The sequence below is a fragment of the Oenanthe melanoleuca genome, chromosome 3, assembly GCF_029582105.1.
Source record: "Oenanthe melanoleuca isolate GR-GAL-2019-014 chromosome 3, OMel1.0, whole genome shotgun sequence".
Classification (NCBI taxonomy): Eukaryota; Metazoa; Chordata; class Aves; order Passeriformes; family Muscicapidae; genus Oenanthe; species Oenanthe melanoleuca.
In genome coordinates this window covers 98,081,431-98,100,204 of record NC_079336.1, presented here as the reverse complement: position 1 = coordinate 98,100,204, position 18,774 = coordinate 98,081,431, and the positions used below count along the sequence as shown (strand labels likewise).

At 49.3% G+C, this 18,774-nt stretch overlaps 1 protein-coding gene across 2 annotated transcripts in view; it reads right to left on the bottom strand.

Annotated features, from left to right (window-relative positions):
• Positions 1-813: 813 nt before the first annotated feature.
• The window catches only part of XRN2 (5'-3' exoribonuclease 2), a 28,708-nt gene continuing 10,747 nt past the window's right edge, over positions 814-18,774 (bottom strand). Inside the window, exons 17-31 of one of the 2 annotated variants that reach the window (XM_056486764.1) lie at positions 18,221-18,356; positions 16,307-16,414; positions 16,130-16,219; positions 15,667-15,739; positions 14,898-14,981; positions 14,277-14,374; positions 14,122-14,201; positions 13,271-13,327; positions 12,681-12,749; positions 12,448-12,582; positions 11,118-11,245; positions 8,069-8,129; positions 3,999-4,137; positions 1,625-1,674; positions 1,348-1,446 (exon numbers count right to left, since the gene is read on the bottom strand). In XM_056486764.1, the coding sequence (XP_056342739.1) occupies positions 1,651-1,674; positions 3,999-4,137; positions 8,069-8,129; positions 11,118-11,245; positions 12,448-12,582; positions 12,681-12,749; positions 13,271-13,327; positions 14,122-14,201; positions 14,277-14,374; positions 14,898-14,981; positions 15,667-15,739; positions 16,130-16,219; positions 16,307-16,414; positions 18,221-18,356 (1,282 nt within the window). In that variant the 3' untranslated portion in view covers positions 1,348-1,446; positions 1,625-1,650. Of the gene's footprint in view, positions 1,447-1,624; positions 1,675-3,998; positions 4,138-8,068; positions 8,130-11,117; positions 11,246-12,447; positions 12,583-12,680; positions 12,750-13,270; positions 13,328-14,121; positions 14,202-14,276; positions 14,375-14,897; positions 14,982-15,666; positions 15,740-16,129; positions 16,220-16,306; positions 16,415-18,220; positions 18,357-18,774 lie in introns of both variants that reach the window. The other variant, XM_056486763.1, reaches the window with a different exon arrangement.

The following is an 18,774-nucleotide window of genomic DNA, read 5'->3' as shown; positions in this document are numbered from 1 at the left end:
CTGTTAAATCCAAGGGGATACGTCAGGAAAAAAAAATTTACAGACAGAGGAGATCCACAGGGATGCTGTCCCAGGTCAGCATCCCAACCAGAGCATTGCTCCCAGGGCCTGGCTCCACGCAGGATCACACTGACAGGAGGGGAAGGGCTGGGAAAAGAGATGCTCCTGTCCCACAGCAGCCCCCCCAGAACGTTTATCCAGCCTTGTTTTTGTGCCCCAAAAAACGTGGGTGAGGGACAAAGCCACGGGCACCCAGATCCATATCCATTTGCCTTTGGAACCACCCTGCTCCTTCCTCCAGCCCCTTCCCACAAAAACTCACCCTCAGAGCTGCTTTTGTCCTGCTGGAAAAGCAAAATGGCTCTTTTGGAGCCCCCAGTTTTTTCCTGGGGAGGGAGGGAGGGCTGGCAGCTCCCAGCCCCGGGAACGCTGCATCACAATGAAGGATTCTGCTCCACCCTCCATCACTTGAAAATAATGAATCCAGGTTGATGATTTCTTCCTTCCAAGGCTACTCTGGGGCTCTCTGGGCTTTCCCCCCCGTTGCTGGATGTTTGGAAAGAAGGGAGCACCAAGGAGCTGGGGCAAGAGCAGGGCTGGGAACTTCACTGATCCACAAAATACTTGGATTTAATGGAAAAGCCCAAAGGGAAAGCCAAACTGGATGTTCTCCTCTTTTTTTGTTTTTTTTTTCTTTTTTTTTAATTAAACAAAGATTTTAAATGCTAGAGGCTGGGTGGAATTATTTTCCAACAAAGCAACAGGAAAGTCTGCAGGCAGGTGAAAGGAGGGAAATCAACCACACGCCACCGCTCAGAATTTCCAAAGCCACTTTATAAAGCAAATAAAAATATTGACTGATTTGGTACACTCAGACAGAAAAACCCCTAGAAAGAGTGCTAAAAATGAACAGAACCTCTGCCCTTTGCAGCTAATTTAAATTAGGTATCAAACAGACAAACCCGTGGCCCCTGCCATGACAAAATCGCGCCGGAAAAGTCAAAATGTTTTTACTCCAGAGTCCAAAAATCCCCTTCAGTGCTGCTGGTTCTGCCCTGGGAGCTCCTAAAATCCCATTGCTGGGTTCTTTCCACCTCTGTGTCCGTTTTCAGGCTCCTGTGTCTGTGTTCAGAGCTCGGGGCGACGGGCACAAAATTCATCCTCGCGTCCGTAAGAAATGTGCACGTTTAAAACAGCCTTTAAAAACTACAAGGATGGTACCTAACAACTCATTTTTTTTTTTTATTCCCCCCCACCCCCCCTTCCTCGCCCCACAAATAATAGAAAGAACAAAATGCAAAAAAAAAAAAAAAAATCCAGATTTTTTTTTTTTTTTTTTTTTTTCCCCTCAATGTTTAAAAACCAAATAAATGGAGGCAGGAGCTAATTCCAGCTGTACCTTCCTGCGGGATGTGGGAGAGGGTAGGGCCTCCCAGGGCCATATGCCTGCAAACAAACAAACAAAAGCAAGCATTTATTTTTGGGATTAGCAGCAAGGGGTAAACAAGTGGGGGGAGCTGGAGGCGCCACACGCAACGGAACGGGGACAAAACATCCTCCCAAAAACAGGGGCTGGGGATGGATCCCCCAGTGCAGAATCCCAGATAAATAAATCCACCCCCACCTGTGACAGCAAAGGGCAGCTCACACTCAGAATTTTGACACAGAAATGTTCTAAGGAAAAAAAAAAATAAAAATGAAGCTGTGTTTGTTGCAGAAGCGTTTTCCAGCTTTTGTAAGAGGTCAGAGAGATCCAAATCTCGCTTTGGAAATTACTCCAAAAATTAAATGGATCTTTGAACATCAAGTACATCAAGTATCCAGGGGAAAAATCATTAGAAAAATTTCAGAGAAGCATTTAAAGTGATTTCCAAACACTGCAGAGAGCAGCAAGTTAATTCAAGGTGATGCACCAACACCAGCTTGGCTTTGCTCTCTACCCACGGGTTTTTGGTGTGGAGGGAAAAAGGGGCTCCCTTTCCTTCCACAAAAAGAGAAATCCCTCCCTGTCCTAAGCACAGAAAGAGCTGCCAGGGAGGCTCCTGCAGGTTTGATGAGCTGAATTAAAGCAGGAAAACATCCCTGAAGAAAGGCCGAGCGGGGAAGGACAAAGCGGAGGTGCGGCTGGGAAGGGAACTCCAGCCCCACACCTGCAGCAGCCCAGCTCATTCTGTGCTTCTCTGGGAGAGCTGGGAGGCAGCAAAGCCCCCCTCGCTCCCAGGGAGCCCCCTCACTCCCAGGGAGCCCCCCTCACCCCCAGGGAGCCCCCCAGATCCATGGCAGCTGCATTAATTTTGTAAGCACTCGGCGGCAGCGCGTTTATTAACCTCTTCAGACCGTGTTCTGCACGCTGTAAAAAAAGAATTCAGAGGTGAAAGGGCCCAAAGATAATTATTTATGCTGCTACGTGTCACCACTTCCACTTGAATCCCTTTTCAAGGCTTTAAAGCTTTGAAATTTTCAGGCAGCAAGGCCGGATTCAATGATTAGGCTGGCACCCTAAACCCTTTCAGGTACCTTCTCATTTCACTCAGCCCCGAGGAAATAATGACATCTGGAAGTTCATTTAAAAATAACAAGGATGGGGGGAAAAAAAAAGCAGCAAAACATGAAAATTAAAAGCAGATAAAGAGTTGCAGCACAACTGCAAAAGGGAGTTTCTTCAGAGCAGATTGACTGGAGCTAAGGGATTTAATCATGAGCTCATCCGGGATGTGAATAAAAGCAGAGGGGTTGTCACTGCTGGGTTTTAATGTTTCCTGCAGCCACAGGTGGGCCCATGCCAGCACCAGGGGAATTCTGCTCTGGGCAAGACCATGGTGTGGATGGAATTCACTGGGACACCCCTCTGCAAAACCATTCCAGCTGCTGGAATTGCAAGGTTTAAGGCTGGGAATGAACTCCTTCAGCAAGTGCATCCTGCCTGGGATGAAGGGCAGAGCAGACTTGTCCTTTCCCAGACTAATTAAACCCTGCCCAGACTCCAGCAGCACAAAGATCCTCCCCTGATTTTCCCCTGGGAGCACAGCAGCCCCTGCCATGGATTAGTGCAACCAGGCACTCATTCCTCTGGCTCTGGGGTGGTGGGTAAACCACAAAAACCAAAGATTTCTGAGATCTGATCCTATCAAAGCACCCCACCCAGAGTTAAAATGTATTTTAGAGCTCTGCTGCTTGGTTATTTCCCTGTGATTATAACCCACGTTGTTGACTTCTGCCTCCAGTCACAACCAGTGGAGCTCTAAAATACAATTTAACTTTGCATGAGGTGCATTGATAGGAAGAAAATTAAAACTAGGAGTGACTAAAAAGTGACTTGTCCTGAGCTGAGTCAGGCCCCAGCAGAAGGCACGTTTCCAATAGTTTGTGCTTTAATTTCCACCTAAAGGATGGGGCAGTGGGGCTGTCACCTGACCTCCCCAAACAGCAGCAGGAGCTCAACCCAGATATCCAAAATGTATTTAAAGTGAGTGTTTAGCAGTGCAAACACCCAGAGTTCTGGTACAGCAGCATATGCAGATCATGTTTTACTGGGATCACCCCCCCCTTAGGGAATAAAATTCCCAAAGCACAGTCACCTGCTGCTCTCAAGCTGCATTTTCACTCTGTGGCATTTTCATGAACTGCTGCCCCAGCCACCTGTAATTTTGGATTTGCTTGTTTCCTTTTAACCACACAGAGCCATTTCCCACATGTTCAGAGAACCCAACATTTGCATTAAGTACTTTTTCCAGCTCAGAGAAATAACTCAATAAACACTTCAGGGGGAAAGGCTGTAAGAATCTACAGAATTTCAGACCTGCTGGGGAGAGCCCAAAAGGTGTGGTGGGAAGATTTCCTTGTGGAAATAATGCTCAGCTCAGGCTGCAGAGTGTCAGGGGTGGCAGGGGACAGTGGTGGGGCAGTCACAGCGGGTGACCTGGTGACACCCAGCAGAGCCAGCTGGGCACAGCCAGGGCAGGGGGAAGGCTGGCAGAGCTGGGGCCCTTCTCTCCTACCTGCCTGCCCCTGTCCAGGCGCTCCTCAGGTCGCTGTGGGTACGCCATGGGCCCCAGGCCCTGGTACTGGGCTGCCTGGAACTGGTTTGGGGACGGCACCATGCGGTTCCAGGCCAGCAGAGGAGCAGCACCAGCGGTCCTGCAGGGGAGAGAGAGCTGTGCTGGGAGCCAGGCAGCACCCAGCACACCCACTGCTGCCTCTGTGTGCCTGCTGGGCACACACAGCCAGTGCTGGGAGCCAGGCAGGGCAGGGAACGTCCCCCCAAACCTCCCCAAGGGCCGTGCTGCAGGCAGCTCCCAGCAGGAATTCCCTGCTGATCCCAGGAGGTTTTCCCTGCAGGGCAGGGTTTGCCCATCCCAGCACCCCAGGAGCAAACATGTGGCACACAGGGGAGCTGGGGGCTTTCTTCTCTGCAGGCCCAGACTCTTTCTGGCAGCCCATTCTTCCCAGTTAATTGCAGGTTGCAAATGAATTCTTAGGGCGAGCGTTGGGAATCTAGGGTAGGGGCCTTGGCTGCTTTTTCCCATCCATTATTCTGCTCAATATGTCAGGAGGTCTGATAGGGAAGGAACCTTTTCAAGTTCTATTGATGCTGTTTTCAATTGACCACGGTGACCTAGCAACATAAGCACTAATTGGCACGGGCTGAGTGACATTTGGTGTACAGTTTATATGGGAACGTCCATTATGGCCCAGTTTGCCATCCCAGATTACCCACAGCAAGAAATGTTTTCATTTCCCTCAAGTGCCCATTCCCAAGTGACAATTAGACAGCAACAGGTAGAGCACGTCCAATATTGTTTGATTCAAAATATTTAGGGAAATGCTCTGGGAAATGGTTTGGTTGTTACAGCTGAGCAGGGCTGAGGGATAATTCCTTAAAGGAATCAGAGCAGGTGGGTCCTGCAGGAGGAAAACATGGAGAGGGGAGACAGTTAATCCTTCCTGACCTCTGCTGAGGAGGGGCTGGGCTGGGCAGAGCAGGGGCAGCCTGCAGGAGATGGGGACAGCAGAGGGAAGAGGCTCTGCACCCCAGGATTGGGATGGGAGAGCAGGAACTCTGCACCCCAGGATTGGGATGGGAGAGCAGAGAGCAGGAACTCTGCACCCCAGGATTGGGATGGGAGAGCAGGAACTCTGCACCCCAGGATTGGGATGGGAGAGCAGGAACTCTGCACCCCAGGATTGGGATGGGAGAGCAGGAACTCTGCACCCCAGGATTGGGATGGGAGAGCAGAGATTCTGCATCCCAGGATTGGGATGGGAGAGCAGAGAGCAGGAACTCTGCACCCCAGGATTGGGATGGGAGAGCAGAGATTCTGAACCCCAGGATTGGGATGGGAGAGCAGGAACTCTGCACCCCAGGATTGGGATGGGAGAGCAGAGATTCTGCACCCCAGGATTGGGATGGGAGAGCAGAGATTCTGCACCCCAGGATTGGGATGGGAGAGCAGAGATTCTGCACCCCAGGATTGGGATGGGAGAGCAGAGATTCTGCACCCCAGGATTGGGATGGGAGAGCAGGAACTCTGCACCCCAGGATTGGGATGGGACAGCAGAGATTCTGCACCCCAGGTTTGGGATGGAAGAGCAGAGATTCTGCACCCCAGGATTGGGATGGGAGAGCAGAGATTCTGCACCCCAGGATTGGGATGGGAGAGCAGGAACTCTGCACCCCAGGATTGGGATGGGAGAGCAGGAACTCTGCACCCCAGGATTGGGATGGGAGAGCAGAGATTCTGCACCCCAGGATTGGGATGGGAGAGCAGAGATTCTGAACCCCAGGATTGGGATGGGAGAGCAGGAACTCTGCACCCCAGGATTGGGATGGGAGAGCAGGAACTCTGCACCCCAGGATTGGGATGGGAGAGCAGAGATTCTGAACCCCAGGTTTGGGATGGGAGAGCAGAGATTCTGCACCCCAGGATTGGGATGGGAGAGCAGAGATTCTGCACCCCAGGATTGGGATGGGAGAGCACAGAGCAGGAACTCTGCACCCCAGGATTGTGGAGACTAAACTCCCAAAATCAACATTCAAATTTCACCCTTCAAATGAACTAATTTCATACTTTGTTCATACTCACTTCTTTTGATTAAACATTTTGAGTACTAACTTTTTCCCAGAAAAACAACACGATCTCTCAGGACAAACACCCTGCTCATAAGGAAAATTACTGGGAATTAACAATATTTCACTAACAATCATTCTGCCTCTACAGCCAGTGCTGGTGATAAATATGACTGAGGCTCACAGGTCAGCTCCATGCCTGGAATGGGGAAGTGTGACACAAATTTCTTTTGACATTAATACTTAAACTGTTTAAAAGTTGATCTGTGAGAAGTTGGGATATTTAACAAAGCAAACACAACACCACTGACATCACTGCTTTGTTGGGGCACTGATTGGTGATTTAAATCAGTGAGGGTGGAGATCTGTACACAGAAACTGTAACCAAAAAAAAGAACTTGGAACACACTGGGAGTTACATCAACTCAAACACATTCAGCCAGGTGAGCTAAAATCAGGAGAATTTACACATTCCTGTCTTTGGAAATTATTTCTATGATAGGTTAAGCCATGTTTAAGCAGGTGACACATCACATCCACCCCCACAGGGATGGACTCTCCCTCAGCTCCTCTCTTCCCTGAGCAGAAATCCCTGCCTGCTGTTGAGAGGAAAGAATGGGAAACCCAAAATGCTTTCAACAGCTCCAGACCCTTTTTCCTGCACCAAGTGTTTAACCTTGTGCTTAAGGCTCTGTACAGCAACTAAAGATCAGCTGTGAGCACGTTTGATCTGCTCCCCAAATCCAAAACCTTCCAAGAACATGGCAACACTGCTTATCCTCAGGGCTGAGCTTCTCATAAACCCTGCCCAGAGCAACAAAGGGAAGGCAGGGACAAGTGACAGTCCTTCACAAATAAAAGTATATCAACTGGATTTAATTAAGGGGTGGGAGTGGCAACTCCCATGGCCCAGGCAGTATTAAAGTTTGCATTATGAATGAATCTTGCCTTGCAATATTCCACACAGATGAGGCACAGGGCAAGGGAGCCAGGCTTACTTCAGTGGGGATCTAAATGGTTGCCATGGAAAGTGGCTGTGGAGAGCTCAATAAATTCCCCCAAAGCCCATATTTTCAATGGTGAAACATTTGCAAATAAACCCAAGGAGGGGGAAAAAAAATTAAAAAAAAAAAAAAATAAAAAAAAAAAAGCTGGGCTTTGGAGCAGAAAATTCACAAAGATAAATAAATTCATAGCTGCCACAGGTAGGCAGGGTTCACTGAGCCCCCCCAGCACAGGACACAGCAGCCATCCATGAGGGGATGCATGTAAAACATCCCTGATTACCAAACCATGTCACATTCCTCCCATTCGATGGCACTTATTGGGCTGTGGATTCCATAATCCTTCCCCGAGCCCCTTCTGCATTTAATTCAGTGCAGCCTTAAGTAGTTAAAGAAACTGTTTTCAGTGGCAACTAATAACTACTGACCTACAGTGACACTGCCCTACAATGGGCTTGTCAGGCCTGAAAAACTTGTACCAAAGAAGCTGATTAGGACTTCAAGAGGTTTGTAGCAAGAATCAATGGCTGGTCTGTGCTAATGCTGCTGCAGCAGCACAGGAATGATAAAAGTGGAACACCATTAGTTATGCCTCATTAAGCTCCACAGCCCTCCTAAAAAGAAATTTGTTTAGCCTGTCCAAAAATCTAATGCAGTTTTAAGCTCTCTGTGTTCAATTTCATAGTATCTCAAAAGCTTCAATAAGATAAAGGCCAAAGAACCAAGGATGGTACCAAAGCACCAACAGTAAAGTTAATTTTGAAGCCTGAGTTTTAATGGAAAGTGTTTTTCCCTCCTTTTTTTTTTAATACAAAGTCCTCGAGCCTTTTAAAGGATGAACACTCTCAAAACATCAATAAATCATGGACATTAATTACCTCAAAAAAAAAAAAACAAACCTGCAGCACAGCACCACTTCCACAACCTCCAAGTGCAATATTGCAAGAAGAAGGGAAAAGCAGAGGCTGGCAGAGCCCAGCCCTCCCTCCTGCCTTACCTTTGTGGTGTCTGCTGGAACAGGGGCGTGGGGCCTCGCCAGGACTCCTGGGGCCTGAGATCTGGGGGGAAAACCAGATGGGCAAAATGAGAGAGAGTGCCCCAGAGCAGCACAGCCAGGCTGCTGGTGCCACAAACACACTCCAAGGCGTGGCTCCTGCTGCTGCCAGCTGGGAAAAGGCAACTTCTCTGCCTCTAGCACCCCACAAGAGAGAATCAGGGATTTTCATGGCTGGAGATAGTGCTCAGATGCTCTGCAGGTGCCTCCTCTTGAATTTCTGAAGATGTGAGATCTTGAGTCACCCTATCTCTTGCCAGGACATTCATCAGTGTATAAAAAATACACACCCACCATGCCTGTGACCAACAAAGATGTCAAAGTCAAAATATGGGCCAGATTCCCTCTGACTGGGCTGAGTTATTCCATAAAAGCAACTAAACCAATGGAGGAAAGTGGATGATTCTGTTTTATTTAAGGATGTAAAGCATAAACACTTCATTAAAATAAAATGTAAACCCATTATCATTAAAGACAGCAAAGGTGCATTTGGAAGTCACCCTGGGCAGTGATAACACACTGATAAAAACCTATGAATGATGGAATCAGGCTGAATTCAGCCTTTCTGGGTAAAAGCTTGGCCAGAGCCCAGTGCTGGCTGCAGGAGACCACCCACTGGCCCATTGTGTGTGCCACCCAAACCAGCCCTGCACAAAGGCCAGGCAGCAGCAGCAGCACTGCTCTAACAGGGCCAGCAATTAAAGGCTTGTTGTCCTTCTAAATAACCTGGTCAGCAAACAGGATGAAAGCAGCAGCTCCTCAATAGCAGCCAGGCAGCCCCCAGCACTGTCAATCAAAAGCTCCAGTTTCACTGACACCTTTGATGGCTTTCAATGGCCTTCAAGTGTGACCCCTTTCCAACAGCTGGCTGCAGCAGCTGGATAATGTGGACAACCCTGCCAGCATGGGGAGACAGAAAATAAATCAGTGTGCCTCTCTCCTAGCTCTGCCTGGGCTGTCTGCCCCAGCCCCAAATGAAGGGAGCACCAAATAAATCCCCAGCCCCACCAGCCCTGCTCCTCTGCTGGGCAAATCCAGCCCATAATTGCTCACTGATGCCCCATGCAGGGTTATTTATTCAGCTTTACACCTGTAGACACAGCTAAACCAACCCCCAGACACACACACACGGAGTTACCAAGCAGTGCTCCCCCTTCCCAGCCTGGAGCAGAGCAGGACTGAGGGTGGCAAGTGCCACTTCCCTGCTGATTCCCTGGGAATCTCAAGGGCTTCTCCATGCCTCAGCAGGCTGCACCCACACAAAGCCATGCTTATTTTGGGATACAAGCAATGGAGCCCACAATGCTGCTTAAGGGAAAAATGTGCAGTTTTCCAAGTGGAGCTTAAAACACTTTAAAAAGTTGGGGACAGCTGCTGAGTGTCACAACTTTCAGCCAAAAATATCCTGAAATTCTGTTATTCTGAAAACACAACATCTTGTTTCCTCCCCATGGGAGGAAGGACCCAGCTCTGCTGCTGTAACCACACCTTTGTGCAGCTCAGTTTGAGCAAAATCATCATCAAAACATTTAAAGCCCCCCCCCTATTCATTTGTATGGCTGACAGAACAACCTTGGAGGGAGAGAGTCTGGAGCAGTGAATTGCACTTCAGAAAGGTACAACACAGGAGAAGGAATGACAATTAATATTTTCCTTAGGCTGCAAAACTTAGGCATTTCCCAGAGCTATAAGGCCAAAGAAACTGCCTCCTCCAGCAGCTCCTCGAGTGACAATTCATCTAATCAGGGTGGCAATCAAAGAGAAGATCCTGTGTTTACTGATTGCACTAATCAAAATCACTTTCCCAAGGCAGCTAATTGACAAGTTTACTGCCTGCCTGTCACAAATCAGATGTCCTGCTGCAGGAGCTGAGCCTGCACTTGACTCCCCAAGTTATCAGCACAGACAATTATTCATCAGCTGGAAATTGGCACATCCAAGGCAAATCAGGGAGCACTGGTGAGGAACACCCCCAGCCTGGAGGCCCTTGAGGAGGAGATGGCTCCTGGCTTGACTGCCTGGCCCTTTGGGGGCTGATTTTACTGCAGGGTTTGTTTGAAAACACCACAAGCTGAGTGGAAAACTGCTCTGTGTCAGTCCCACTGAGTGGGGGGGTTTTGACCACATCAGCTGTGGTTTTTCAGGAATGTTTGGGGTCTGGGTGCTTCTTCCCAGCCCAGCTGCAGCTCTCTGTGTCATTCCCATTTCTCCTAACTTGATTTTCCAGCTGCAGGTGCCAGTGTGCTTTGATGGAGACACTCAGGGACTGAAGGAGTGACTGCCAAAGGGAAGAAGATGGCTGTGAGCCAGACCTGGGGACACCTCTGGGGACTCCAGGCACAACACTGAAATCCCAACCACACCATGCAGGCAGACTGCTCCCTCAGCAGGAGCCTCACTGCAGGGGAGCTGATGATGCTCCTCACCTGCAATGGTGCTCAAAAAAAACCACATTTCTGGGATCCAACTCACCTTCACAGCTCTGCTCAGCACCAGACCCACACAACCCTAATCCAGGATGGGTTATGATCTTTGGGCAGGTGAACATCCCAAAGGCTGATCCCAGCAGAAATCTGGGCTATTTCTTTTTGGTTAGAAAACTAACAAGGGTTTAAGCAAGCCTGACTTTACCTGGTAGAAGAGGAGTTGAGGCATGGATGAACACAGACCCCAGCCAGGCAGCAGGATGGGTTTGGGAATGCTCCTAGGGAGCAACACAGCCCTCAGGCTGTCTGACCCACCCTCCTGATGGACAGGAGCTGTCAGGCCCCAAAAAACCAGGCACTGAAAGCAGCAATCTCCAGACTCTAAGCCAATATTCCACACCACAGGCAGAGAAGTTAATTAGAGTTTATGTCTCATCTCCTAGGGCAGCTGGGTGTCTCAGCTGTGGCGCTTCCCATTTCCCCCACTCTTCCTCCCACAGTACTCCAGCACAGCCCAGCAAGTGAAGCAGGAGAAGAGGTGTGTGCAGAGCCCAGAGAGCACTTACTTGGGAGCAGCTTGGGGATCTGCTGCTGGCTGCCCATGAGGGGCCGGGCGTAGGGGCTGCCGTAGGCTGCGAGCGGCACGGCGCTGGGGTACATCCCTGGCATGGCCCTCTCCCTGCCCACCGAGTGCCTGCAGGGGGACAGGGGAGGGGAGCAGCTCAGGGGGCTGTGCTGAGCCCCCTGTGCCAGCACAGCTGCCCCCAGCCCAGCCCAGCCCCTCTCTGTGTGCTGGGACAGGGGTGGGCGTCCCACACATCCCAACACACACGCGCGCCTGGGGAATGCTCCCCAGAGAAAAGGAGGGGAAAAGGAGGGAAAAGGAGGGGAAAAGGAGGGGAAAGGAGGGAAAAGGAGGGGAAAGGAGGGGAAAGGAGGAAAAAGGAGGGGAAAAAGGAGGGGAAAAAGGAGAGGAAAAGGAGGGGAAAAGGAGGGAGAAAAGGAGGGGGAAAAAAGGAGGGGAAAAAGGGAGAGGAAAAGGAGGGGAAAAGGAGGGGAAAAGGAGGGGTAAAAGGAGGGGAAAAAGGAGGGGAAAAAGGAGGGGAAAAGGAGGGGAAAAGGAGGGGAAAAGGAGGGGAAAAGGAGGGGAAAAGGAGGGGAAAAGGAGGGGAAAAGGAGGGGAAAAGGAGGGGAAAAGGAGGGGAAAAGGAGGGGAAAAGGAGGGGAAAAGGAGGGGAAAAGGAGGGGAAAAGGAAGAAGGGAGGAGAAAAGAAAGGAGGAGAAAAGAAAGGAGGAGAAAAGAAAGGAGGAGAAAAGAAAGGAGGAGAAAAGAAAGGAGGAGAAAAGAAAGGAGGAGAAAAGAAAGGAGGAGAAAAGAAAGGAGGAGAAAAGAAAGGAGGAGAAAAGAAAGAGGGAAGAAGGAGGTTATTATTTATTTACCAGACTTTATTTGCCAGATTTTTTTTTTGCCAGTCTCCTTTAAAACCCTCTCTCCTCTGGCTCTGATAAATGCATGGCTCCTTGCACTCCCCATTTAATTCTTAAAGCTTTTTTGCTTATTAAAAGCATAAAAGCCATTGCTGTCTTCATTAGCAGTCATAATTATCACTTGTGCATGATATTCTCATTGTACCTCCTGCACTACAAGCAAATGAGTTTTAAAAAATCCCAAACAACAGGAAAGTGATTTACAACTATCTAGGAGGGCAAAAAATATGAAAAATCAAATAAGGCATTACTGCAAAATCACTGTAATGTTCTAATTTCAGCAAAATTGAATTTAAATATCACAACATGGAAAACCAGCACCTAAGCTTGGACACTCTGCGCCCATCCCCTTCTTTTTTTTAATTTAAAAAGGGAAAGGAGGGCAAAGCCCCAGCAAGGCAGCCTTACCCCAAGGTTCTGAATGCTGACTGGTCCAAATGCACTGGTTTCCTGTCCCTGTTAAAGCCCAGCTGTGGTCTCCAAGGCCTGCCATCATTGTTGGTTTTCTCCCAGTCCCCTGGCTTCAGGACTGGAGCAGGTTTCCTGAACAACAAGAGCAGTTCCATAAGTACTTAACAGAGCAGATACTCAGATGGATAAACCAGGATTGAATGATTTGAAAGCTGGCAGCTGACACTTACTTTGCCCCAGGTAACACTGTAGCCTTGAAAACAAAGTCTTCAGCAAACTGTGGGTCTTTGAATGAGATGCTGGAAGAAAGTATTTGAGGATTAGGCTCGTTGCATAATGGAGACAAAGTGAAACAGGAATCACTGCTTTATAACCAAGAAAGCTAAAAGCAGAATAATCTCACTCTTCCAGCTGGGATTCATGTTTTCCAGGACCAAGAAAGAATGAGGCTACAAGGAAAGGGAATAATGGCTGCCTGGAAAATCCAGCCTGAGGAGCAATGCTCTGACTGCTCACACCACCTCCAAAGGCAGGAGGAAAATCCTTGTGACAGAGCAATGAGGGGAAGCACAGAACAATTCCAATCCTGCCAGGGGCAGATGGAAAAGCCAAACCCTTTAACTCCTCCCTCACAGGAACCACCTCCCCATTTAGGAGTGTCCCGACAAGGCTCAGCTCAGCAGCTCTGACTTCTTGCACAGCTGTTCTGGCTGAGCCAAGCTGTGCCTGTCTGGAGATAATGGCACAGACCACAAGTGATGTCAGTGCTCTGAGTGCTGCAGGTTGCACAGCCTGCCAGGAGAGCCCAGAGCTCACTGACCTGACTGCAGAGTTCTGGGTCAGATCCTTCAGCATGGGAACAGGAGACTCCACCACCCTGGGGAAGAGAAAAACCCCAGTCAAAACAACACACAGCACATTTCTCACCAGCTGCTGCTCTGCCAACTAAGCCTCCAAAACATTTATTTCAAACTTAACCTGCCTTTCCCCTAAACCAGCCAGTGTTTGTGCACTTAAAGCAAATGAGGAATTCAACAGCTGCTTGTATCTCTGAGCACAGAGAAATCAGAGTGTGTCCTACAAGGTGACCATCCCTCAAACTGGCTGCATTCTCCACAAAACTGAAAACATGAGTGGGACCAGCCCTGATTTTAGTGCTGCAGACCAAATGGACAAAGCCAAAACACATCTGGGCTATCACTGCCTGGATTTGTCTCTGATGAAAGCCAGCTTAGCACACAAAAAGCAGAGCTGTGGGGTTTTTAGGCAATGTGCACTAGTGAGAAGTCACAGCAGCCCACATTAACACCCACATAAAAGCAGAGAAGCCAAAACACAACCGTGGGGAACAAGGCCACTGAGCACCACCACTTTCATTACCCAGGCCTTGTTTGCCTCTCAGAACAATACCTGAAGGCATAAAAATCAGCCTTCCACAGGTGAAATGACAGACAAACAAAGACTCCTCAGCGAGCAAGCAGATGCATTAGAGTGTTTTGAAGATATCTGAGGTTAAAAAAACGGGACCGTGGAAGGCAAATTTCACTTGGTGGGATGTCCCCCGTGCTGAGTCTGAACACTCAGCCTTGTGAGGAGATTTAATGGATTCCTTGTGGGCACAAGAACCATTTCTGCTGTAAGTGAGGAGCAGCAAGGAGGGAGCACACTCACTGGTCCGGGAGGACGGCGTTGTCGTTCAGGGTGAGCTTCCCCTGGATGCCGTGGCACAGCTCTGGAGGGATGTCCACTGCCTGTGGAGGGAGGGAGGAGGGAGATCTCAGCTGCAGCATGCAGACCCCCTGCCCCCCTGAGCCAGTGCAGCCCACCTCAGTGCTCTTGCTCCTGTACTGCTCCACGATGAAGTCACACAGGGGATGGTGCTTGCCCACAAAGAGAACGTCGCCGCCCAGGCTGTTCCTCCTGCCTGCAGGGATGGAGGAAATGATGAAGGGGCAAAGAGCTCAGGGCAGGGGGGACAGCTCCTCAACAGCCCAAGGATGGGAATCTTGTGTTCAGTGCAGGAATGCTGAATTTAGCATGAAGCTGATAAAAACCAGCCCCCAAACCCCACACACCTGCACAGGTTACCCACAAGAGCCAGGTGTGATTTCTGCACAGCAGAGAAACTAACACTGGCCTGGAGGAGCTGAGCTTGTTACAAAACAGATCCATTGTGAGCACTGATCACCCCCAGCACCCCGAGGAACAGCCTGCCATGAACTCAACCCAAATACTGAAGATACATTGCTCATTTGCAATGAAATTCAGAGGTGGCAACAGAGCAGCCTGATTCTCCAAGGGAACACCCCAATTCTCCAACAACACAACACCCCAATTCTCCAAGGGAACACCCCAATTCTCCAAGGGAACACCCCAATTCTCCAACAGAGCACACCCCAATTCCCCAAGGGAACACCCCAATTCCCCAAGAACACCCCAATTCTTACTCTCCTCAGGAGTCAGGTCAGGGTACACTTCCTCCAGGGCAGCTCTGAGGCGTCTCTCATCCACAAAGGGCAACAAAGCCACACCTGGCAAAACCAAATCCTCACACTCACTGAAAAAACCCAGAACCTCCCCAAAAACACACACCAGCATATCGAGCTCTGGTAAGATTCTTTAGCCAAGAAACAGAGAAGGCATTCTGAAGGAATCACACTTTTGCTTCACAATTCAGATCTGTTGCACTCAAACTAAAACTTTACCTGCAGTGTAAATTACACCCAGCCTTGTAAACTGATACTCTCTAAAGGAAGGAGAAGCTGCATAAATGCTGCAGCTCTTTTTCCATTCTTTGTGAGCTCCAAAATACTTCTGTATTCCCCAAAGTATTTTTGGCACAGTACTAATGAGCCACTGATTGAGCAGAACGAGATCCATTAATTAAATGCAAAGGAGACAAAAGACAATTACACACTGAGGCTGATAAAAACAGAAGAATGATTAGTCTGGTTCAGGACAAATGAACAAATCTAGAATGACTGCTGAAATTACCAATAATCATTGCCAATCCAAAAACTGAACAGTAATCTGCTCTTCATACTGATTTATTTTCAAAAATACACCTGCTGTAAAATACTTGTCCCCACAACAAGTTATCTGTGTGACTTGGTGCAGTGTTTCCTCACTAAGATGATTTTCCAATTTCTTCCTATTCTTACAGGTTTTTAAGACTAATTCTAAAAATTTAAAAACAAATCAAAGCTGAAGTTTCACCTTGCCAAGCATACTTCTTCCCATTCAAATCAATAGCAAAATCTTCAGGGTAGAAGTCAATGATGCTTGATTCCTGGAATGGAGAAAACAAAAATCACCCCTAAAGCCAACTTTGACACGGGTTTAGAGTGCCAAACACAAAGGTCTCTGGTAGCAGAACAGCTTTCATTAAAAGCCATTTAAGCCCAAAGTGGGGATGGGCAGTACTCAGAGATTTAAAATAATAAATGAAGGAGGAGAGGTAATTAGGAGAAGTTATCTGCACCCCAGCTAAGTTTTGGAAGATTTCTGTAGGAAGCTAAAGCATCTGAGGTGGAAGAGAGCTGGGCAATGCCATCACTTTCAAGGACTCTGAATAAATCCTTCCCCTCTGCCCTGCACAGCCCAGAGCCTGAAGCCAGCAGCAGGGGCTGTGCCAGCACTGCCAGGTGCCCTGAGCTGCCAGCAGGGATTGGAATCTCACCGGGTCCGTCATCAGCTTCCTCCAGGTGGGCGGCAGGAAATTCCCGCTGGCGGCCGGGAACACGCCCATCAGCTGCTCCAGGGGCTTGAACTGTGGGGGGCAGACAGGCAGCTGTGGCCCAGGTGCGAGGAGGAGGGGCAGAGCAGCAGGGGAGCAGGGGGGACAGCAGCACCCTACCGGTTTGGAGCCCTTCTCAAAGTCGGAAGGCATGTCCGCGATGCCCTCGAAGTCCGAGGCGAAGGGCGCGTAGTGGAAGGGGTAGTACCAGTTCCAGGAGGCACAGCCCTGGGGCAGGGAGGGGAGACACGTGGAATCACAGCCAGCAGCAGCTGGGAACCCTGCAGCCAGCTGCAGGCAGCAGTGCACACCCCTGCTCCCCACACTGACTCGGGGAGCTGCGCCAGCACAGACCTGTAAGAGTCGCTCCCACGTTTTCTCTGACCTGGAAAACACTCAGTGCACGTTTGCTGAGAAGCACTCTGATTTCCACTGCTGCACCTCTCTGCAGCACCAGCACTTTGCTCTTCCCCTCTCATTTCCCTGCCTCTAACACACCACAACACCCTGCACCTCGCCAAGGAAACGTGGCTCCACGGGGCCTGAGTCAAGCTTCCCCCTCCTCAGCAGCACCACTTGAAACAAAAGCCCTATTTTGACTATTCTGACTCCCAGTTCTGAACAATTAAATGTCAACGAGGCTCCTCCACTGATATTTTTGGTACCAAATTACAGCACCTATAATTATTCACTGTGGTCCTTCAGACAGAATGTTTCAAAAGCCAGGTGGATTGCTTTCATTCTTTTTTCTATTTTTTCCCCCCCCCCCCCACTCCAAACAGATGTTCCTCTAGTGGGACATGCCCTGAGTTATTAGATTTCTGGAGGAATGTATTCTGGCACAAGTTTTATGGACAGCCAGCAGTAGTTACTGGAGTAAATTTTTTATTATGGTGTAAAGAAAAAAAACCAAACAAAGATCCTCAGGCAAATCTACTCTGAGGTTCCCCCAGCCCAACAGCTTCCTAACCTCATTTCCATATGGGCAGGGAGTGATTTTCCAGCTGCTCCATCCCCATACAACAGACTGGAATGGTTCTGTGCTCTTGTGCTCTGAATGGGACACTTCTACCTACAGCTCACCTGAAGGCTCATTTCCACCCCTGGGGGCAGATAGGCAGAGAGTTGTGGGGAAATACCCTGTCATGGTTAAAAAACCAGTTTCCTTGTGCCCAGGATCCCAGGAATTCCCACCTTCAAAGGCATCCAGGTGACATCTGTCCTTTGCAAAAGGAGGGCATGCACCAGAGCTTGCAAACCTTACACTTGATTTTCATCCCCCACAACACAAGCCAGAGCCCAAACTCGAGGAATGCTTAGAGCAGGAGGGAAGGGAACACATTCCCATTTTTTTCCAAGGTGGGGAGTGAAAAAACCCACTGGAAACTGCCTGCCCTGCCTGTGCTGCCAGCTGGACAGGTGGCAGCCACGGAGGAAAACCATGAAGTTTTAAGAAGGCAGCCCAGTGTGGAAGCTCCAGATTCACACAGCCAGGCTGACTGACTGACTTTGCCTTCAGGGCACGGAGCTCCTTATGAGTGCAACAAACCCCACCATGGCTCACTAATCTCTTGCCAATCTGACATCTCAATTATCAAAAGATTTAAATCAGATCCAGATGACTGCAATCACAACACACTGCATGGAGCAGCATGACAATCTGCAGAGGAGACTGACAACTCTGTCCCTTGGCAGTTCTCACTGTGTCCTTTGTTCTCTCATTTAGTCACCTGCAATGTTGTTTTTTGTGGGAAAGGGAAAGCAGCAGCGGTGCTGTTGTACCAAGTGCTGCTGCCAGATGTGAGAACCAGAATGCTGGAATCACTGAGGCTGGGGAAGAGCCCAACCTGTGACCAATCATCACCTCACAGCACTGAGTGCCACATCCAGTTGTTCCTCCAGCAGCTCCAGGCGCGCTGAAGCTGCACTGCAACCCCCAGCGTCACACAGAACGAGCACATGTTTCACACCTCCAACAAAAGCCCACAAAACCAGCAAGGCTGAAACAAACTCAGCCAAGACACCCTGGGGTACCTGGTAATAATATCTGAGGACCCAGCAAAGCCCTTCCACGTAGGACTGCACGACCTTGCGGCGGAACTTCTCGTCGGAGGCGTCCACGTCGAATTTGTTCTTGTAGTAGCGCTGCTTCCAGCCCGTTTCCCACAGCCTGCAACACAGCCAGGCACAGGGAGCAGCTTACCATGGATGGGCTCCTCCACAGCTCTGAGAGCTCTGCCAGGCAAAGCCACCTGCCACTACACACAGTTTAAGTGGAAGCAGAAAAAGGGATGCTCGGCACGAACAGAGTAAATGTGACTCTTGGCAGAACTGGCAGAGGTTTCCTGCTACCCCAAATATATAAAGGCAAGCAAATGCAGAACAGTTTCTTGATTGGGCACAGCTCATCCTGCCTTCACACAGCTCCCCCTCATGTCTGTCCACAGATGGGGCAGGGAAAGCAAACACTGGCTCCTCTTTCACACACGGGCAGCTGCACCCTTCAGCTCTGCTGTATCATGTCAGCAAAGAACCAAACTGCTTAAACCACATAATCCCTTGATAATGATTTGTTTTCTTACACAGAA